The sequence below is a fragment of the Grammomys surdaster genome, unplaced genomic scaffold (assembly GCF_004785775.1).
Source record: "Grammomys surdaster isolate TR1022 unplaced genomic scaffold, NIH_TR_1.0 126048, whole genome shotgun sequence".
In the NCBI taxonomy this organism is placed as follows: Eukaryota; Metazoa; Chordata; class Mammalia; order Rodentia; family Muridae; genus Grammomys; species Grammomys surdaster.
The window spans coordinates 3831494-3854798 of record NW_021620860.1 but is presented as its reverse complement, the minus strand read 5'-3'; the positions used below and the strand labels follow the sequence as shown (position 1 = coordinate 3854798).

Below are 23305 nucleotides of genomic sequence, written 5' to 3'. Positions count from 1 at the left end.
AGAGAGAGAGAGAGAGAATATATATTAAAGATGTGATTTCCCACCTCAAGATCTGGATTTGAAGTGGATCTTCCTACTTCAAATTGTGCAAAAGTCCCTCACAGGTATGCCCTCCATTTTTGGACTTTAGTTAATCTCAGATATAGTCAAGTTGACATCCAAAAATAGCATGTCTCACTTTCTCCAGAAATCCAATGTTTTTTGCAAATCTGGGTGATACTAGGCTGTGTCCAAGGTAGATATACTTATTCTCCAGGCTAAGTGTGTGTTTGTGTGTGTGTGTGTGTGTGTGTGTATGTGTTGATGGTGGGACATCTGCCTGTCTATCTTTAGCTTGACCAATTGGGCTTTGTCCAGAGACTGACATCCAGAAGCCAGAGATTTTAGAACTGGATTTAGTTCTGGTGGTGTCTCTGACACCGTTGGCCTTAGTGCAGTAGGGCAGCCATAGCATATCCACTGGCTCCTCAGGTGATATGCCAAGCAAACTGGCCTTGTTGGGCTCCTGGTTGCCTCAGTCCCTGGTCTTGGCCACTTTCCTGAGTTTGCTTTGTCCACCCCTTGTTAGAGTTATGAGCTATCCACTGTTCTGATAAGTTCCTCCTCTGTGCATGCAGTCAAGAACATGGCTAGTCCACGTCCAAAAAGCTTGACTGGTAAGTTTGTCTCTGAGTGAATGTATAAGAACTTTTCTTTGTGTGTGTGTGTGTGTGTGTGTGCCCGCGCACGCGCGTGCACGGGGTGGGGTGGGGGCAGTGCACACCTTTAATCCCAGCATTTGGGAGGCAGAGGCAGGAGAGTTTGAGTCCAGCCTGGACTACAGAATAAGTTTCAGGTCAGCCATTGCTGGGCTACACAGGGAAACCCTGTCTCCAAAAAAAAAAAAAAGAAAAGAAAGAAAGAAAGAAAAATAGTTTGTAACTCTTGAATATTATCAGGAGAAACACTAAAGATTTTCAGTTTTGAGAAATAAACCTGACATTGAGCTTCTTGATAAGTTATCAAGACGAAATAAGCCAACTCATGCCAAGTTAAAGTATAAAGGCAAGTTTATTGGGGACTCTTGGACTGGTTCACCAGTCGCAAGGACTGAGACCAGGGAGGTCACCATGCAGATGAGGAGACAAAGGGAAAGGGGAAGAGACCTGCAGAGGGGACTGGGGGACAGGACACTGAGACCAAAACAAAATGTCTGAATTGTATACTGAAGAGCCTCTGAAGAGAAGCCCAGCCTCTGGACTAGAGAGTTCAGGTAGGGACTGAGGGATGCTGGGAGAACCTGGAGGCCAGGTCTGCTTTGATAAGTTAAATAGGAACCTCAGCCTATGTCCAGGGTCAGAATCCCAACACTTCTCTTAGGCTTTACCTTCCCTAAAGGCTGAGCCTAAACACTAGGCTTTTGTAGATCTCATTTTTTTTCCCTGCTTATTTCATTCTTAAAAAGGGCCTGTGAGCTGGGCATGGTGGCACATGCCTTTAATTCCAGTACTCTGTGGGCGCTGGCAGGCTCATCTCTGAGTTCCAGGACAGCTAGGGCTACATAGACCTGCCCCCGCCCTCCCAAAGGGTCCCATGACTGCACAGGACACACAAGCATAATCAATCACTCTCTCTCTCTCTCTCTCTCTCTCTCTCTCTCTCTCTCTCTCTGCCCTCCCCCCCCTTCTCTCTCCTTCTCCTTGTCCACTCCCCAAGGTTCACTATCCTGCCCCACAACTGGCTCTGTAGACCAGAGGTCAAAGACATTGTCACCACAACTGGCCTGGTGTGGGTTCTAAGAGGATTACATTCCTACAGCGTGTAAATGGCAGTTCCTTCTGCGTTTACAAGGGTGACAGTGACTGCCCTTGTGTCCCCGCTTCTCCCTGCTCAGGTTTGTCCTGGGCACTAGCTTAATCTCACTAACTGGCACCCTCACTGAACCCCTACTTGTGTTCCTTGGGTGCCATTAAAGAATTGCTTCACTGTCCTTGCTTGTTGCAATATGAGTTAACAAGAAAGGGAGTTGGGTTTTGTTTTGGTTTTCGTTTTTTGTTTTTTTTAAACCTGCCTTCTCACTTCATTTGGTGTGGCTGACAATTCTCAAGAGCAGGCCCTGGGGCCTCCTAGTCTTTAAATGTGGCTAGTGTCTTAACAGACGTGGTCACTGAACCACTTGCTTTGGGACACAGGAAGACTCAAAGGAAGAAATGTTCCAGTTTTGTGCTCAGAGACTCTTAATATCACATTGCTGAGTGACACTAACCTTGGGAAGATGGGGACAAACATCTACAAACATCTACTTACTCCAATCAGGAACCAATGACAGACCAAAATAAGGACACCACCCAAGTCCACTGGAGTGGACTGATGAGTTTTATTGGAGTTACATACAGAAGTATGGATGAGGGATTACCACAGGAACAGAAATGATTCAAAAGACAGCTGCACCATGAGCGCTCACCATGTCACAAAAGCTGTAAACTTGGAGCCTTCTGTACAACTTGCAGGCAGCTCAACAGGTTAGAGAATGTCTGTTTCGGGCAGCTCAACTTGTCTGAGAGTGCCTCTCAGCGGTCCTTACAACTAATATACTTGGAAAGGAGGGGTCCTGGTGTGTCTGGTGGGTTTTAGGGAGTTCCTGAACCCTTTGAGTTGAATAGAATGTTTTACATCCTTTTAGAACATCCTGTATTCCTGGGGAAGAGGAGTTACTGGATGATAGGAAACTCCCTCTCCCTCTCTCTCAGCTCCATCTTGACTGTTTCTCTCTCCTGGAGAGATGGTTCTAGATCTTGAAGTAGAGAAAAGACTGTGCTTGAGCATGCTAGTGACAACCCTGTCAAAATGGAGGTTGTTACATTTGCTGTGGGAATGCCCAGGGTTACAGACTGGTAGCCACATCTTACGTTGTATTCTGGGAATCTGAACTCAAGTCCTAATGTTTGGGTAGCAAGCACCTCACTTTCTGATCCATTTCCTCAGCCCCTGATTTGGGTTTTGGTTTTGTTCTGAACAAACAGAGCTCACTGTATAGCCCTGGTTGGAGAATCTCTGAGTTCAAGGCTGGGATTAAAGGCCCTCACCACACCCAGCAGCTGTGTGAATCCCTATCGCCTTACAGCCTCCAAGCTGATGTTGGGCTTTCTATGATCAAGCCCAGAGAAGTAATTACCTCTGGAAGTAAAAAATAAAATGTAAGTGTGGTCAGAGTGTTGACATTTGCGTAAAGGGTAAATTGGAGTAAATGTAAAGTTTAAAATTAGTATTACTTTTTGTGATTTTAGAAGTCACTTTTATTCTAGAATATCCTATAATTTTAACATCTATTTTAATATCCCATTAAAATCAAACTATAAAAGTTATAATGAATAAGTATCATATTTAAAAGTCAAAGTTTCAAAGTTTAAAAATCAAGCCAGAGGGCTGGACAGATGGCATAGAGGTTAGTTAATAAGAGCACTGACTGCTTTTCCAGAGGTCCTGAGTTCTAGTCCCAGCACCACATGGTGGCTCACAACCACTGCAGGGGATGTGCTGCCCTGTTGTAATGTGTCTGAAGACAGCGACAGTGTACTCATATATATATAAAATAAATAATTCTTTAAAAAAATCAAGCCAGAAATCATTTCATGCCTCGTATCTCAGCACTGGGAAGTGGAGACAGGAGGATTGCCATGAGTTTGAGGTAAGTCTGTTCTACACAGTGAATTCTAGGCCAGGGAGTCTTGACAAAATAAAATCAGAATTATCTGGTTAATATTTAGCCATTCACTCATTCTTTCATTTATTTTAAACTTATTTTCTGTGTGTATATATGTATGTGCCTGAGTTTATGTATGCACTGTATGCAGGAGCCTTTGGAGGTAAGAAGTTGCTTCCAATCCCCTGAAACTACAGTTACTGAGGTTGTGACTGATCATGTGGGTCCTGAGAACCAATCTAGGTCCTCAGCACCCGTACTGATCACTGTTAAGCACTGAGCTATCTCCAGCCCTCTAGTCATTCCTTTAAAGATAGACTTTCCCATAGCCCGTGCTGGCCTTGAGCTCTACCCTCCTGCTTCAGTTCTTGAGCACTCAGATTACAACAGTACACCAACCATAACATCTGGCTCTGAATGACATTATTTTAAATCAACTTTTTGTTTGTTTGTTTGTTTGTTTGTTTGTTTGTTTTTTCAAGACAGGGTTTCTCTGTGTTGCCCTGGCTGTCCTGGACTCACTCTGTAGACCAGACTGGCCTCAAACGCACAGAGATCCACCTGCCTCTGCCTCTGGAGTGCTGGGATTAAAGGCGTGCACCACCACCATCCTGCCTCTGTCTGTCTCTTATTCCCTGCCCTTTTCCCCCTCTGGGGCAGATAAATCTCTGTGCTGAGAATTTGGTCTTGGGGTATCTTGAGCAAACGTCAGGGTCCCTACACTAGCTCCAGCTTTCAGCGACTTTGCTCCCTGTTCCCCTTTTTAGGAGTCTGCTTTTGGTACCCCTAATGTCCAGTCCTACTATTTTTTTGTTGCCCACAGCTAATCTGTTTATTGCGTTTCCTGTGCTTTGTACTTTTAAGTGGAGCAGTAGAGATGGTTCTTGAAGTAGTGGAGTGCGAGCTTGAATTGGACCTGAGAATTGGTGTTGGCCCGGTATCTGCTGTAAGACGTCTCCAAGGCAGCCAGCTTCGGATCCGTTGATGGTGTTCTTTTCTGGTGGTCTACAATTACCCCTGGGCACGAGCCCACCAACAGGCTCCCCAGCCCATCAATAAAGAACTCTGCAAAGAGAGGAGAAACAGGAGACAAAAGGTAGCTAAAGACAGACAGCCGGGGTTCCCCACCCACAGCTGAGAACCTGGTTCCTAGCCACAGGAAAGTGCAGCCACACACTTGGCTCCAGGGAGTCCAAGGAAAGAAACAGATAACCTCAGTTCAGTTTATCAGATTGGAATGTGGGCGTCGGCACCGCTGGGTTCCACTAAACGGTACTGTGGGTTCTGGAGAGGAAGGGGTGAAAGGGGAGAGGGAGAGGGCAGTCCATAAGTACAGTTTTTGGTGGAAAAAACTCTGAAAATAGACTGAAACCGACAAAGGTAAAGGACTGAGCTGCAGGGAAGGAAGGAGAACATATCTGAAGTGGGCAGAGGCAGCGTATGGAGACACCTAGAGCTGAGGGACTATGAGCGCCTTTGTCTGGGGTGAAAGAAGGAGATCCCTGGGGTAGCAAGAAGGGGTCTCCAAGGAGGAGCCCATTTCCCCATTCCTTGGTGCACTCCTCCAAGCCTCTCACCTCCGTGGGCCACTCGTTGCAAGATGGGATCAAAACCGACTCTTCGGAGTTGTTCTGTGTGAGCCAAGAAGAAGTTCGCAACGCCGCTGGTCAACACACATCCGGGGAAGCCATCCAGGGCCTGGAATGATCCCTGCCTCCGGTGAAGACAGTCCCCATCCTCGCTCTGTTCCAGCAACAGCCTGAACTGGAAAGTATTTCCCTGCACGCTGCCGCCCACCTAGTCAGCAAACAGAAACCAGGATTTGAGCAAGATCTAGGAAGCCTCCCTGGACTGCAGCTCTTAAAAGAATAAGAAGTGTACTCTGGATCTAGCCTCCAAAGGACCCAGTGGCTCCGCCACGTGGCCACAGCTCTTCCTACACTGCTGCTGGGTCATTGAATCCCTGTCTCCTCCACATGTAGGCATGCACATACAAATGTGTTTACACATACATACACACTTGCTTTGTAGCTGAGGCTGTCCTCGAACTCCCATCATCCTGCTTTCGCAGGTTTGCGCCACCAAACAGAGAATAACTTTCAGGGTTTGGTTTTGTTGTTGTCTTTGAGATAAGAGCTTACTCTGTAAACCAGGCTGGCCTTGAACTCACAGAGATCCTCCTGCTTCTGCCTCCCCAGTGCTAGGATTAAAGGTGTGTACCACCATGTCCAACTATATTTTCATATTTAAAATAAAATGGGGTGGTAGGGTGTGCAGAGATGGCTCAGTGGTTAAAAGCATTTGCTCTTGCAGAGGACCTGGGTTCTATTCCCATCTGATACTCATGAGGCAGCTTATAGCCATCTGTAACTCCAGTTCCAGGGGGTCCAACACCCTCCTCTGGCCTCTCTTGGCACAGATAATACATGCAGGCAGAACAACTATACACATAAAATAAAAGGAAATAAATCTAAAAAATAATTTTTTAAATGTTGTGACTGAACAAGAACACAGTTCTCTTAAAACTCATATAGTCCAAGAAAATAATTAGAAATGTTGTACAAATGTGCTTTTTTTATTGTATTTTTTTTGTAGAACAACTGTAAACATTTTTTAGTGTGGCATATAAAATTTGCTCAAAGAAAACAGTTCAGGAGTCAAAAGCAGCGGCGAGCGAGCCCCTCATCCCGTCAGTTCCTCCCTCCGACACTAACATTCCTTTCTCTTTCTCCTTCCTCATCACTACAGATTGCTGCTGACTGGGCTTGGCCATTGTCCCTTACCACATCCAGTTCAGTTTTCTCCAGGACATCCACCAGTACCTCAATCTTGGTCTTGTCGATGAAGAGAAAGTCATCGTCCACCCAGAGGACGTATTTAGTAGTCACCTGTGAGACAGCCAGGTTCCTACCAGCAAACCAGCCCTGCAGGCAGCATGGGGTTGGATTAGCAGTTGTCACCTGGGTAGGGGGAGGTTCTTGAATTCCCAGTGGCCAGGCTGCCTCCCACCATGGGTGAACTTGGAATCTGTGGAATTCTGTAGTTCGGACAAGGCTGACAACTACAGTCTGCCTCAAAGAAACATGGCAGGGACAGTGACTTTCTGGATCAGAGACTGAGACGAAGACTGGAAAGTCGTCCTTGGTCCAGTGGCCTCTGTGAATAGACTGGAATCGTCTCTCATCTTACACTTGCCTTCTACCTCCTGGGAGATGTTGGTTTGGGAAACATTTGCTATCAGTGAAATTCTTCCCTTTTCGGTGCTTGGTGGAAGATAGGGAGGAAGGAGAGAGGAAAGGAAGCAGATGGGTCGGGAAGGGAGAGAGGGCCTGTAGCTTGGGCACAATCACAGGGAACAAAAGGCTGCTGTGGCCCCACACATCTCAGTCATCAGCTGTCAGGTCCCATATGTCACCTGTAAGAACCCCTGTCAATTTCCATATCAAATAGGAGGAGGATAGAATAAACTAGCACTTCATTAATGTGGGATAATGAGATTGATCCAATTTCCCTCTGCATCTGAACAAGAGAAGCCCCAACCCCTCTTATCACAGGACTCTGCTCCCTAGAGAAGACCACGAAAACAGCTGACTCTGGGGCCTTCTTGTTCTGGGAGCTGGATGTCCCTGGTCCGAGGGAGTCGTACCTTCCCAAAGGGCATGAAGTAATACTCCATGTAGTCATCGTTAATTTCCAGAGGCTCCTTGCTGTCATCAGCCACAATCACTGTTAAGTCTGGGTAATATTTTCGAATACTCTGCAGCAGGGTCTTAAACTTGTGGGGACGGAGAAAAGTCTTGGTGGCAATGGTCACCAGGTTTCTGAGCTTCCTCTCTAGAGAAGAATGTAAAAGTGGATGCTAGAAGCCCCTTCCAGATTTCCTTTGTTCAGATGAGTTTTGCTTTGTTTTGTTTCTACCAGGCCAGAGTTCGAACCTAGGGTCTTACTCATGCTGAGCAAGCATTCTACCAACTGAGTTACACTCCCATTATCTGATGGCCTCTTTACCCTCTAACCTGTCAGCACTAGGGACTTCATGCCTTCTGTACACAGGGAATGTTTAATCAGCATTTTTTCAGTTGAACTGGGAAACATTTTAAGGTTACCCGACTTGGTGAAATCTTTTTGTCCCTGGTTGCTTTTGCTGTGCCATTTTCCTGATGCCTGGATTCTTCATTTCCAGCTTGCCTGTTAGCAACTCCTTGTGTCCTGCTTCCATCTTAACTACTAAAAGTTGAGGTGTACCAGAGCCCAGGAAGAGAAGACAAGATTTAAAGGCCGCATGGCCTACCTTTGCCATCAGTTCTGAGAAGAACTTTACAGGAGACATCCCTGCCTCTATCTCAGGAAGGCATGGTTAGAAAAAAAGTCTACTTGAAGATCAGAGGACCTGGACCCACGAGACTTGGAGAGGCTGGGGAGATGCTCAGTAGTTGAAACATTTGCCATTCAAAGGTGCAGTTCCCCAAGTTTACATCCCCCAAACCCACAGAAGTGCTGGGAGAGTGTGGCAGCATGCCTGTAATTCTAGCTACAGAAGATGGATTCACGGGATCCCCAGGGTAAGCTGGCCAGGGAAATTAGCTGTTTATCTGGCTTTGACTCACACCGAATTTCAGTGAGCCAGGCGGAAGTGCCATGGAGGTGGTTTCCAGGCAGTAACCTTGGCCTCGGGCCTCCGCCTGCTCTTCACGTACATGTGCATGTGTTCATGTGCACCGTCGATACATGAGCGGACGTGTCTACACCCAAGCACAACATATGTATGCATAAACATGGAAAGGGTAAAAGCAAAAATCTTGGAAAAGAGAAAAGGGTCAGATCTTCCACAGAAAAGACACCAAGATACAAACACCTGGAGCAGTAAGCACCAGCTGCTCTTGCAGACCTCTTGGATCCTCAGCACCCATCTGGTGGCTCCCAACCACCTGAAACTGCAGTTCCAGGGGCTCTGGAGCCTTCTTCTGGCCTCCCTATGCACTGAGTGAGTGCATGGTACATATACATAAGTGTAAGTACGCACAGAGAAATAAATACATTGATCTTAGGAAGATTCAATATTCATTAATAATAAAAAATCTTAGGGGGCTGGAGAGATGGCTCAGCAGTTAAGAGCACTGACTACTCTTCCAGAGGTCCTGAGTTCAAATCCCAGCAACCACATGGTGGCTCACAGCCATCCGTAATGAGATCTGATGCCCTCTTCTGGTGTGTCTGAAGACAGCTACAGTGTACTCATAAATAAAATAAATACATCTTTAAAAAAAAAAAATCTTAGAAAGGAAATGGAAGAAGAGAGGTTTCTCATCTTGAAACACCTGCCACATGGCAACATGAATGGTATCGTGCTAGGATTTTCTTAAAGTCAGGAGCAAACAAAACTGCCTGCTTCTATTACTCAACACCATGGTGGAAACTGTAACCAAATATAACATGACAAGTATCTTAGTTACTGTTCTATTGCTGTGAAGAGACACTATGATCAAGGCAACTTATAAGGAAAAGCATTTAATTGAGGGCTTATTTATAGTTTCAGAGGTTAGTTCATAACCATCATGGCTGGAAATATGTTAGCAGACAGGCAGGCATGGCACTGAAGCAGCAGCTAAGAACTTGCATCCTGATCCATATATTGCAAGGGGGAGAGAGAGGAGAGAGGAGAGAGGAGAGAGGAGAGAGGAGAGAGGAGAGAGGAGAGAAACAAGCGAGCTAAGACTGGCCTGGAATGGGCTTTTGAAAACTCAAAATCCAACCCCAGTGACACACCTCCTCCAAGGCCACACCTCCTAATCCTTCCTAAACAGTTCCACCAACTGGGACCAAACATCAAACGTATGAGCCTGTGGAGGCCATTCTCACTGAGGAAAAAAATGTAAAAACTAGGAGACAATGATTCTCATCATGTGTCTAAGAAAGTATGAATGTTTTAAAAGCCACTGAAAAAATGAGCTGAGATTCATCCCCTCTTCCCCCTGACGCACACCATGAGCTAAGCATGCTCCCACCGCCATGGACCCTTCTGGGAATGTTAAGTGTGACTTGTCAAGTTGACAGGATTTGGAATCATCTAGGAATTTCCATACAAGTTTAACCAAGGTAGGAAAACCCACCGTGAATGAGTGTCACTCTTCCATGGGCTGTGGTCCTGGACTGCATAAGTACATACAAAGAGAGAGGGGAGGGGAGAGACAAGAGAGAGAGAAAAGGAAAGAGAGGGGAAGGGGGAGGGAGAGAGAAAGGGAGAGAGGGAGAGGGAGAAAGAAAGAAGAGAGAGAAGAAAGAGGAAGCCTAGCGTGTATTCCTTTTCATTCCCAAGCACAGGCACAGTGTGCCAGCTGCTTCACACTTCTACTGACAGACCTTCCTTGAGAGAGCAAGATCGATCAAGAATTAGGTATTCAGGCTCACACCTATAATCCCAGCGCTTGGGAGGCAGAGGCTGCAGGATGGTGAAGTCACTAAAAGAATGTTTATAGATTCAACATTAAAAAGAAAATTCAGGACTGGGAAGGTGGCTTGGTGGATAAAGTGCCAGCTGCACAAACCATGAGGATCCAAGTTCAAATCCCCAGCACCCATGTAAGATAGGCTTAATAGCCATAACTGTAACCCCAGTGAGATGGAAGGTGGAGACAGGAGTCTCTGGAAGGTCTAGGGCCTTGGTATATGCACTAGTAAACAAGAAAAGGAGACCTTGTCTCACCTAAGGTGGAAGGAAGGCTAGGACCAACCCTGAGATTGCCATCTGACTTCATATTCCCACTGTAGCAGGAGTGCTTGCCTGTGCACACACACACCACTAATTGCCTGTAATCTCTCCATTAACAAGGCTGAGTCCAGAGGATCACCAGTCTATCCTGGAATATGGAAGGGATGGAAATTTAACTGTTGGCAGAGTGCCTACCTAACACACCCAAAGCCCTAGGTTTGATCCCTAGCAACTGAGCTTGATGGTGCTTGCATAAAATTCCAGCCCTAGGAGAAATGAGGCAGGAAGCTTAGGAGTTTAATAATATTCTCAACTATATACTATACATAGTTTGAGCTCGTCCTGGGCCAAATGAGACTTTGTCTCAAAAAGGGGCTGAGGGAACTGGAGAGATGTCTTGGCAGTTCAGAGCATGTACTAGTCTTGCCAAAGACCAGAGTTTGGTTCCCAGCACCCATGTCAAGTGGCTCACAAACACTCCATCCCTAAGAAGATTGAAATTCTGGCCTTTGTGGACACCCATACACAAGGGCACATGTGTAAACATGCGTGTGCACACACACAATTAAAAAGAATAAAAATAAATCTTAGAGAAAAAATGTTCCCTCTGTCTTAGTTATGTTTCTACTGCTGTGGAGAGACACCAAGACCAAGGCAGCTTATACATAAATCATGTAACTGAGGGCTTGCTTACAATTTCAGAAGATGGGTCCACGGCCATCATGGCTGGGAGAAAGGCAGCAAGCAGGTAGACATGGCATTTTAGAAGTAGCTGAGAGCTTTTATCTTATTCACAAGTTGGAGGCAGAAAGAAAGCAAGACTCTGGCATGAGCTTTTGACACCTCAAAGCCCATCCCCCAGTGACACACTTCCTCCAACAGGGCCACACCTCCTACTGCTTCCCAAAACAATTCCACCAGCTATACACGAGGTATTCCTATATATGAGTCTGGGGGGTGGGGGAGCCCTTGTCATTCAAGCCATGCCCTCTGAATTTCACCAGGCGTGATGCAATGCCGGAGCCTCGGGGATAAGAGCCTTACCAGGTCCAGGGTCATACAACTTGGGTACAGTCTGTTGTTTGATAGTCACTGGAAACTTGGCCACTGACGACTCAGATTCCATACTCACTGGAAGAAGAAGAGAAGTCAGAGCCCAGGCAGTGCCAGATGCGACCAGACTCTGATGCCCCGAGGAACTGAAGGAGGCCAGCAGCTGATGCCCCAAGGAATCAAAGGAGGCCAGCAGTTGATGCCCCGAGGAACCGAAGGAGGCCAGCAGCTGATGCCCCGAGGAACCAAAGGAGGCCAGCAGCTGATGCCCTGAGGAACCAAAGGAGGCCAGCAGCTGCAGGGAGAGTCCTGCCTTGGAGGAGGCTGAGGGCCCGTGTACACTGTGGCATCCTGATTCCTGATTTGCTGTGTGCATCCCTGAGGCAACCTGCTTGAGGATGGGTTGCTAGAACGGGCTGGAGATTCGAGGATCTGGATTATTCTGCCATGACCCTCTGTATCTTAGAACACAGGGTTGCTTTCTGAAGGGAAATGCTTTAAAATCTGAAGGTGGGGAGGATGCTTACTACAGCTATGAAGGATAACCTAGGACTGCTAGCTCTCTGATTCTACCTCCCAAGTGCTAGGGTCTTAGGCATAGCACTCCCATGCCCAATTTCATATGATGCTGGGTCTCGAACCCAGGGCTCTGTGCACGCCAGGCAAGTACTCTACGAACCAAGCTGAGCTTTCATTTGTGCATGTTACATTCTCTCCCCCTTTTGCTGTGCTCAAAAAGGAAAAGGATACTTTTAACTGATGCAGACAAAAACTGAGACTGTCCTGAGGGTGGCAAGAGTTGTTCTCCCAGGAGTTTCTGTAATGGGGGGTGAGGGGGTGGGGATTCAGAGAGAGACAAGATCCTATCCTTGGAACTGGCTACATTCTCTCCCCGAAGGACTGTTCACAAGATACTGATACACAGGCTGGTTAGGTGAGTTACCTCCTCAACAGAAGCTGAAACAGCTTTAAGAGTTCTAGAGAGGTCACCAAAGTGACTCAGCAGGTACAGGGGCTTGCTGCTAAACTCAATGACCTGAGTTCGATCCCTGGGATTCACATGGTAGAAGGAGAGAACCAACTCTTACAAGGTGTCTTCTGACTTCCAATGTGATATGTTCATGCCCCCCTCAGTAAATACGTTAATAGAAATTAAACAGATAAATACATAGCTGCCGAGAACAGCTAACAGGGCTGGATACGGCCAGCCAAGCATAGTGATGTATGACATTATGGAGCCCAAGGCACAGGAATTGAGAATCTGAGGCCAGCCTGAGACACACACAAGATCCTGCCTCAACAAACGGACAAACAAAAAATAAGCCGAGTGTGGGGGTACACATCTATAACCCCAAAGCTTGGGAGAGGAAGGGAGAGGGATCTGGAGCGCAAGACTACCAGCCACAGCTACATAAGAGAGTTTGGAAAATCCTGGGTCACATGAGAGCATATCTCTTATTGTTTATAAGACTCGGGATGTAACTGGGTTGGTAGAGTGGTCGTCTACCACACGGAAGGGGCTGGCTTGGATTCTCAGCACTGCATAAACCGTCCTTAGAGGTGCATTGCCTACAATCCCAGCGTATAGGGGGTAGAAACTGGAGGCACACAAGCTCAGAGTCTGAAGTTAGCCTAAGCTATCTACGACCCTGTATCAAGCAAAACAAAACTCCATCAATAACAGACAGAATGGGATGGTGCTGTGGTTTGCATGAGTGTCCCCAAAGGTCTGCATAGCATGAGTATAAGCCACTGTTGTGACATTGGGAGGCGGAGCCCTTAGAAACTAGGGTATGATGGGAGGTGTTCAGATCCCTGTGGGCATGCCTTTAAGGTGGCAGTAGGATCAGCCACTTCCTAGCTATGAGGTAAGAGTCTCTGTCTCACAGTTCCACCATCTATGCTGCCATGCTACAAGGGCTAAATCACCACGGACTGGAGCCTCCAAGCCTGTGAACCAGAGCCTTTCCTTTTCTATGTTGTCTTAGTTATTAGCCACAGTGACAGGGCACACTGACTTGGTGTCCACGTGTGAAAGGCAAGCAGTGTCAATGATCTTTCTCAAGTCACTCTGTGGGGTCAGTAGCAGCAGGGTACTCTATTGGGTACAGTAAATAGGAAGGTAACTAACTGTCTGGGCTCAGAAACTGGCACATAGGAAGAGTCCTGGTGGGAGGTTTTGAGACGGCTTGGTGCTCTTATCCAGCATTTTGAGATCAGAAGACAGACTCTCACCTATGTCCACCTTGTGGAGATGGTACACTGTGCTGGTGTATGTCACATGCTGGAGGATGAAATTCAGGACCTTCCGATGTCTGGTGGAAATGGTCAGCTGACTCTGGCCTCTGCCCTGAACGTCATTGTCTGGGACATCAGCAAGGGTGTTCAGTGTCCCCAGAGAAGCTTTCAGGGTGACCTAGCGGTGACATTAGAAGTACTCGTATCATTGTACAGCTGTCAGTCACCCCTGTCCATCTCTGGAAGCTCTTTATCCTACCCAATGAAACGTTATTCCCACCTGACTACATCCTCTTAGCCTCCCATCCTTTAAACCCTGAAAGATTCTGAATGCCGCGCATGGAGAAAAATCCAGCCACAGGAAAGGCAAGTACCCAGGATAGCCAGCAGGGGGCAGAGTGTCCAGGGTAGACAGACTCATCAGGAGCTAGGCCAGGATAAGGCTGGTTGTAAAGGGAATATATACTACAGCTAAACCCTCCCTTCCCCCCTTTTACCCTCAAGACTTAAAGACTCATGTATTTAAATGACTCACTCATGCAAATATCTCTGTCTTTATGGAACATTGTTCACTGAGACTTCAAGAGCCAGGTGGTGGAGGCACACACCTTTAATCCCAGTGCTCAGGAGGCAGAGGTAGGAGGATCTCTGTGAGTTCCAGGCCAGCCTGGTCTACAGAGTGAGTTCCAAAACACTTAGGGCTACACAGAGGAACTCTTGTCAAAAAAAAAAAAAAAAAAAAAGACTTCTAGAGTATTTCTTCTCTTCCTCCTTCTCCAACTTCTTTTTCTTCTCTTCCTCCTCCTCTTCCTCTTCCTCCTCTTCTTTCAACTGAGATGCTAAATCTTTTAAGTTCAGACTTCATTTTAGAGAACCTGACCTAAGTTTGAACTCAGGTAAACTAACAGGCTGGTATCTAGCATTAGTTTCCAAGTTGCCCCCCCCCCAAAAAAAAACAGGTCTCTAGGCTAATCCCCCAACAAGACCAGCGTTTCGAAGTTACAATCTCAAGAAGACTAGTGTCTTCAGGTTATTCCCCCAGCAAACCTGCACCCCCAGGTTACAGCCCACCCCCTCCTAACAACCACCAATGCAGAGAACAGAAATAAGGTTAAGTTATGACTCCCAGCACCAGCCAATTATGTTAAAGGCCAGGATGCCTTTACAATTAGATGCTTGCACATGTACTCCCTGCTTGCTGCTTACTATAAAGCCTTGCTCTGATAGACATTCGGGGTTCCACCACTAACCAAAACCGTCCTGCGTGACAGTGGTGCACTGGGGGAGGGGGACCCAAGCTAAAGATCCTGCTGTGAGTCGCATCAGATTGGCTCCTGTGTATGTTTTTGGGGATCATTAACATTTTCCTGGGACAACACAACAGTCTGTAAGGTCTCACTGCACTGCTTGCTCCTAGAGCACACATAGCCATGGAGGTGGCTTTGGAAGTTCTCCCTGCAGCTGCTCCAAAGGCTGGAAAACTGTGCAATGCCCCCATGCCCCACTGTGTATTCACGTGGAGTCTGAGTTGGTTTAATGACAGGGTCTGGTGTTAAAGGCTGAGATGAGTCATAGTTATAGAAGGGAAATCAGTGTGAAAAACACTGAGATGGGGACTCTTACCTCATAGACTGGAGCATCCGGCCCTTCATACTGGAGGCCTAGAAGACACAGGAGAGGGGGAAAAGTGTCTGAGTAGACACTGAAGCTCCCTCATACACCTCCCTGCCTCTGACTCCTGCATATCTGAAGAGTCCCACCAAGTGTCACTTCCTGTCAGATGGTTGGCCTACACAGTTCCCATTCCCGGGGCTATGAGATGGTCCCATGGTCTCAAACCCGCATGAGTCTAAGACTTCCAGTGCTCATCCTCAGCTTTCGGTTCTGTAAACTCACACAGCCCCTTCCAGACGGTCCTGTTACTGAAGACGAAACAACAATGAAGACATAATGAATAATGAATGATCCTTAATTGAACCTGAGAATCGTCAGACTCTCAGAAATAGAGTGCAACTTCCCAGGGGGTGAGAGAGAGGATGTGATAGTTAGTGTTAATTATGAACCTGACAAAATTTAGAATCACCTGGGAGAAGGGCATCTGGGCATGTCTGTGGAGTAATGGGAAGACCCATCCACTGTGGGTGGCAACATTCCCTAGGCAGGGGATTCTGGCCTGTGTGAATGGATAAAATGAACCGAATGCTAATGTGCTTTATCCATTGCCCCCTGCTACTGACTGATTGCATACATAGTATGGCTAGCTGATTCTCAATGCCTTGACTTCCACCATGACAATCAGTAAGGTGGAATTATGAGGTAAATAAACCTTTCTCCCTTCATTTGCTTTTGTCAGAGTAATTTTTTTTATAGAAACGGGAAAATATACCAAGACAAGGGAATTATTGGTTAATGAGTATAAAGTTTCAGTATGTGTATAGAGTATGGGGGTAGAGTGCTTGCCTAGCATGCACAATGCCTTGTGTTCGATCCCCAGCATCACATAACCCTAAACATGGTGGTGCATGCTTGTATTCCCAATATTCAGAGAGTAGAGGAGGGAGAATCAGGAGTTCAAGGTCATTGGCTTACATAGACACGAGGAGTTACATGTATCTGAATAAAGTGACGGTGGTGTGTGCTTAGCCCTAAGGGAGACATCGCTACCCAACTCCCTCTAAGAATCAGGAAACATCACAGAAGAGTGGACAAAAAGAAAAGTTAGAGTCAGAGCCTAGGAGAAGTGCTGCAGAAAGCTGTCTCTTGGACATGACATGGCCTTTTCTGTCATGAACTCACAGCAGCTGCGATTATCTGAACAAGACCAGGCCCATCACAGATGGAGGAAGAGCTCATGAGGACCTGCCCCTCTCTTGAAGGGCTATCGGCAGTTAATGGTTGGAGGACCGGGATATTTTCTTCAGTGGTATAACTGATAGTAAGTTGTTCGCTTAATAGTAAGTAACCCTTCCCTACCACCATACTCATGCAGCAAGCCTAACAGTACTCATTGGGACATACTTCTTTCTTTCTTTCTTTCTTTCTTTCTTTCTTTCTTTCTTTCTTTCCTTTCTTTCTTTCTTTCTTTCTTTCTTTCTTTTTTTTTTGAGACAGGGTTTCTCTATGTAGCCCTGGCTGTCCTGGAACTCACTCTGTAGACCAGGCTGGCCTCGAACTCAGAAATCCGCCTGCCTCTGCCTCCCAAGTGCTGGGATTAAAGGCATGTGCCACCACCACCCGGCTTTCTTTTTAAAATTTTAATTACAAATTTTTATCTGCATGAGTGTATTTTGCCTTTCGTGTATGTATGTATGTATGTATGTATGTATGTATGTATGTGCATTTTTAAGGTCATAAAAGCAAAACGGGGGATTTAACTGGGAAGCAGAATGGGTTCACGTAGAGGGGAAGAACTAGAAAAGGTCGTGGGGTGGAGATGAACATATATCATAGATAAAAAAACCTTTTAAAAATCCTTCATGATCTGACCCCAGCTTGTTTTCCAGATTATGTTCCTGTCACTCATCTTCCTTCACATTCCAATTTGTGACATAAAGTCTTTTATTCTAAAACTCCTTGTTATAGAACCAGAACCTTTTACATATTATTATTTGACTTCTGCCTTGCTACCTGCTGGAGTCTCAGCTTCTTTCATAGTCTGATTTAACACTCCTTGCTTTGTAATCTGTCTGTCTGTCCATCTGTCCCCAGCTCATGTATGTGTACATGTGTGTCTGCCTGTCCCACCTCGTGTGCGTGTGTGCGTGTGTGCGTGTGTGCGTGTGTGCGTGTGATGTATACATGTGTATGGAGGCCAGAGGTTGACTTATTTTACTTTATTTCATTTCGTTTCATTATTTCATTTTATGTGTCTGGGCGTTTTGCCTGCATATATGTCTGTGTACCATGGACCTGTTGCTGATGGAGGTCAGAGGTAGCAGATCCTCTGAAACTGGAGTTACGATGCTGGGAATCACCATGTGAACCAAAATAAATCCTTTCTGAGTTGCTTTTGTCATGATATTTTTATCAGAGTAACAGGAAAAAACAAACAACAAAACAAGACAGTCTCCAAGGTTTTTCAAATCATTTGTGATGACACTCCTTGAAACTATTAAACGGGTTAAGCAATTTAAAATTATTTCATTAAAAATAAAAAAAGGGCTGGAGAAATGGCTCAGAGGTTAAGAGCACTGGCTGCTCTTCCAGAGGTCCTGAGTTCAATTCCCAGCAACCATATGGTGGTTCATAACCATCTAAAATGAGATCTGGTGCCCTCTTCTGGCCTGAAGGCACACATGCAGAATACATAATTAAAAATAAATAAATAAATAAATAAATAAATAAATAAATAACTCATAGTCATGATGGCACACACCTTTAATCTCACCACTTGGGAAGCAGAAGCAGGTGGATCTATGTGGTTTCAAGGCCAGCCTGGGCTACAGAGTGAGTTAGGACAGCCAGAGCTGTTACACAAAGAAGCCCTGCCTTGCAAAATTTTAAATAAATAAATACTACAGAACAAACATGTTGGAGATTGGTGCTAATGCTTTGAATCTGCATGTCCAGACACTGAAGGCCCTTATCTCTAATTGGTTTTTGATCTATCAATAAAGGTGCCTGTGGCCAAGGGCTAGGCACAGAGCGGGACAAGCAGCAGGAGATAAAGCCAACCAGCCATGTGAGTTTTTGGGTAAATGGCCAGTGTGTGTTTCATTCAAGGATCCGAGGTAGCTCCTGGGCAGGTGCTTGAGCATGACCAGCCAAGAGCACAAAGCGGTGCAGCCAAAAACTCACTGGAACACAAAACAGCCTGGAGAACTGGCTCAGAAGAATGCTACGTAAACATGAGGATCCGAGTTCAGATCCCAGCATCCTAATACCAATATGGGTGTCCTACACACACCTGTTACCCTAGCCCTGATGGGTGCAGAGACAGGAGGATTGCTGGGACCTGCTGACTTCCAACCTCGCAGGGAAAACATGAGCCCCAGAAAACCCACCTCCAAAGGAAAAGCCTGACATAACAGAGAACACGTGACACAGTCTTCTGATCTCCACGCACATCTGCATGTATTGAAGTGTGCGTATACACAGACACACATATATGATAAGTAAATATTTTAAATAAATAAACAAAAAGATCAGATAAATAGATCTTATTTTTTAAAATAATTAAGTTACCCAAAATGTGAGATCATTTTTAAATGGCTACTCAAAAATATTGTCAGGGTTAAGAGTACAACACATTGGCACAGCCCTTGTCTGAAATCTTGGACTCAATTCAGTCCTCTCCCTCCAGGCAAAATACATGAATCATCCCACAGGACATAATTAAGTGTGACTTCAGCCAGAAAGGAAGGCAGAAGTGAGGAGGTAGCTGAGCCTAGGACAGCCAGCCTCTCCTTCCTTTTGTTCCATCCAGAAGGCTCTGCATGGATTTGGTACCTGTATGTTTCCTATCTACCTCAGGCATGCACTCTCCTCCTGTTTGCAGTGTGGGTTTGGATAGGTTGGGTCTTGCTCATGGAGACTTAATGGATCCTGAGTGCCACTGTCACCCAGCTACACTGAGGTCTTTTCCATGACTCACTGGGGAGGGGGTGGGGAGACTGTTTGCCTCCAGATGCTGAGAGCCCATAGCAGGGCAAGAACTCACCAGAAGGTTCAGAGTCCATCTACCACCTCTGTGGGGAAATACTGGTCTCCTGCACTTGGCTTTCAGAAAGAAGGTGATGTTGAGCCAAAGAGATGCATAAAGACCCCGTGAAGAGCTATTTTTGTCTTTATTGTTTTATTTTATTTGCTTTAATTTGGACAGTTTTGGTATTGGGGTGTGGGGTCTCACTGTGTAGCTGAGGCTCACTTCAAATTCCTATCCTCCTGTCTCAGTTTCCTGACTACTATGTGATTACAGGTGAGTGATTCCACATTGACCTTGGAAAGGGATTTAATTGATATTTTAATTTATTTTTTTATTATTTGTTTATTTATTTATATTCTTTTTTATTGGATGTTTTATTTACATTTCATATGTTATCCCCTTACCCCATCCCCCACCCACCACACTAATGGTTGCCGTTTGATTTGCAGGACCCACATCAGGGAGCTCACAACACACCGTTATTTTAATTTATATTAAAATGTTTTATTTTGTACACATAGATGTGTGTGTGGCAGGGGGTGGGGCGGTACATGCATGCCACAGCTCACATAGGGTGGGTAGAGGAGAGCCTGAGGAGAACCTGAGGAGAGCCCAAGGAAGCTGACTTTCTCCCATGTGGCTCCTGAGTACAGACCTCAGGTATCAGCTGAGGTGCAGACATCTTTACCTGCCAAGCCAGGCTTCCTACCTAGACCTGACACAAATATTCTTTTCAAAATGCCCTTCTTGAAGATGGGGTCATCAATGTGCTCCTGATGCTGGAAGACCCTTGAAAGTCAATTATTTCCTGAGATTCCCAGATGCCCACAGAATCCCAACTTCTGTATTAGCTCAGAGCCTCAGGGGAGGAACGGCTATAGAGATCCCAGGTTGTGTGTGTGGAGATTTTGGTGCCACTTCTAGGATATTGGCAAGAATATTTATATTGGGCTAGGACAAGGAAGTAGGCTCAGGCAAAAATTTGACATTGGCCTAGGACAAGGCTCGAGATGAATACAGCTGAAGAATGTGTTCTTTGTATCTTGATCATCTTGTTAAGTCCCTGAATACAGTGACCATGGGACCTTTGTTTTGCCTGGTTTGTTCCTTGACTATCTTGTCTTTGAGCTAGAAATGACCCTATTCTTTGTATGTATCTAGAATGGTTTAAAAACAGACTGGAAAAAAATTAAACAGGCCTCAGCACTGGCTGAAGTCACACTATAATTCTGTGTAGTTGTCTCTCTTTTTTTTTTCTTTAATCCTCCTTCCTTCCCTCAAAACCCTGTTAACTGACTGAACTGGCTTGGTCAGTTGTGGATGCAGGGAATTTAACACAAACTGAAATCTCACCAAGTTTCCTGGGTTGTACCAGTGCACATGGACACCCCGTGAATGGCCCCCTCCTGATCCATCCTTTTGTTTAAGGAGAACAGAGAGAACATCACCTGTGCAGCCTCTAAGGATACAGATGTACCTACCTGGGATGAGAATCGTGTGCAGGGGCATCACCTCCACACCATGGACTGGGTATCCGAAGGGAAGACCGGGCGGAGCCAGCAGAGGTGGTGGGCGAGGCAGCCCTTCTCTTCAGGAGAAAGCAAGCATGAGAGTCGGTGTACAACAAAATGCATCTTAAAAAGCACACTCACAACCAACAACAAGAACAAGCAAAAGTATTACCCACATACACACATGCATATGATTTAAAATAATAAAAAAGTAAATCTGTTTTTGTTGTTGTTTGGTTTTTCAAGACAGGATTTCTCTGTGTAGCCCTACACCATGCTGGCCTCAACCTCACAGAGATCCTCCTGCCTCTGCCTCCCGAGTGCTGGGATTTAAAATGTGTGTCACCACTGCCCAACTAAAAAGCAAATCTTTTTCTTTTTTTTTTTTTTTTTTTTTTGAGACAAGGTTTCTCTGTGTAGCCCTGGCTGTCCTGGAATTCACTCTGTAGACCAGGCTGGCCTCGAACTCAGAAATCTGCCTGCCTCTGCCTCCCAAGCCACCACCACCCGGCTAAAAAGCAAATCTTAATGAAAGAATATCTTCATCCCTGACAAGCCATATATATATATATATATATATATATATATATATATATATGACCATTGGAAAAATACAGATATTTATATTACGATTCACAACAGTAGCAAAGTTACAGTTATGAAGTAGCAACAAAAATAATGCCATAGTTGAGGTCACTATAACATGAAGAACTATATTTAAAAGTCTCAGCATTCGGAAGCTTGAGAACCTCTGCTATAAAATCTCTCTGCTCTTAGACACTTTTAAAGGGGCTGTCACAAGCAACTCTATCTTGTTGGTTAGGGACAAGGTCTTGTCATGGAATCTATGCTAGCCTTAAACTTACAATCCTCCTGCTTCAGCTTCCCACATGCTGGGATTACAGACAAGTACATATACAAATCCCCTTTAATAAAAGCCAGCCAGAACCTATTTCAATTCCTTCTTCAACCAACGATTTAAGTATTGATCTTTTGTCATTGAAAATAGAAATAGGGGGAGGAATGGGCTATAACTCAGTGGTAAAGCATTTGCTTAGCATGTGCAAGGATCTGGGTTTGATTTCCAGCACCACAGGAAAAGAACTGAAGCAGAGGCATAAAGGAGTAGCACTCAGTGGTGGAGTGCTTGCCTGGCTTATAGGAGACCCTAAGTTCAGTCTTTAGCACTGTCAAAAGACAGAGTGACATTGGTGGCACTTGAAAGAATGTGCCCAGCATATAGAATTACCTTCTGTGCTGTCCTGGGCACCTGGTGGCTGTACCACACCATCCCTAAGCAGTGCCAAACTCTCTGTTTCTTTTTCTCTGTCAGTTTTATTGAAATGTTTTGGTTTTGTTTTTAAAGATTTATTTGTTTATTTTAAAGATGCATTTAGTTAGTATCTATACAGCATTCTGCCTGCATGTATGCCTGCAGGCCAGAAGAGGGCGCCAGATCTCGTTCTAAATGGTTGTGAGTCACCATGTGGTTGCTGGGAATTGAATTCAGTACCTCTGGAAGAGCAGTCAATACTCTTAATCACTGAGCCGTCCCTCCAGCCCCTCATTGAAATCTTTCATGTACTTAAAACCCTGCAAATCTTTCTTGGAGAATCCTCTTCTCCATTGTCTTCCTCAGCTCTCTCCCAATAGTTCCTCCCAGGGGCCCCTCAGGAGAGCGAGGTCCAGACTTTTTCTCAGGGTTCCTCACTCTCTCAAGCACTTGAGTGTTTGCAGTTCCCAGAAACCCAAGAGCGCCCACAGCCTGCATCACCTCCTCTGAAAATGCTCAAATTCTGCCTGTCTTCTGGCATTCACAGCTGGAAGGTCTTTCGGGTTATAGGCATCCTGATACTTATATTGCATTCGCTGTTTGCCAGAGTCACAGTCACATTGATTTTTGGGGAAGAGCCTAGAACAAGAAAGGAAAGCTTATAAACACGGGTGACTGCTGGGAAGGCGGGACCTTAGCCCTAAACTTGTGTGTCACTCACACTGAAAACTTTTTTTTACCACATGGCTGTCCTAACTGGGTTGATAATTCTACAACCACCTAGCAGTGACCCCGTCCCCCCTCACAGAGACAGGATGAGGGAGTGGGGATGAAGGGAGGGACTAAAGATTGTTCTCACTTTCTTCTCTTTCTTCTTTTCCTTTTCTTTTTTGAGACAAGATCTTATCTAGTGGCCCAGGCTGGCCTCCAACTCATGGCAAGCCCCTTGCCTCGGCCTCCTAAGTGCACCACCATGCCCAGTAGCCCTCTCTAGAATTATCCTTTCCATCTTGTTTCTTTAAGAGCCACCAGCACGTCAGTTGGCAGCTAGTCCCATTAGGGCAGATGGCCGGAAGCAGCAGCCTCCCACTAAAGTTGCAAGGTTACTGGGTACTGCAGGAAACAGAGACTGGATCCCACAGACCATACCCAGTCTCAGAGACTTGGTTTAGTAACCAGCACCCGTTCCGATTGT

The 23305-nt window shown here is 45.7% G+C and overlaps 1 protein-coding gene across 1 annotated transcript in view; it reads right to left on the bottom strand.

Moving 5' to 3' along the window:
- Nucleotides 1-4541: 4541 nt before the first annotated feature.
- Nucleotides 4542-23305, bottom strand: part of B4galnt2 (beta-1,4-N-acetyl-galactosaminyltransferase 2) — a 40476-nt gene continuing 21712 nt past the window's right edge. The window contains exons 4-12 of the mRNA XM_028754992.1: nt 22612-22749; nt 20808-20914; nt 15306-15343; nt 13680-13860; nt 11436-11522; nt 7329-7516; nt 6466-6606; nt 5260-5479; nt 4542-4747 (exon numbers count right to left, since the gene is read on the bottom strand). Of these exons, the coding sequence (XP_028610825.1) occupies nt 4542-4747; nt 5260-5479; nt 6466-6606; nt 7329-7516; nt 11436-11522; nt 13680-13860; nt 15306-15343; nt 20808-20914; nt 22612-22749 (1306 nt within the window). The remainder of the gene's footprint in view (nt 4748-5259; nt 5480-6465; nt 6607-7328; nt 7517-11435; nt 11523-13679; nt 13861-15305; nt 15344-20807; nt 20915-22611; nt 22750-23305) is intronic.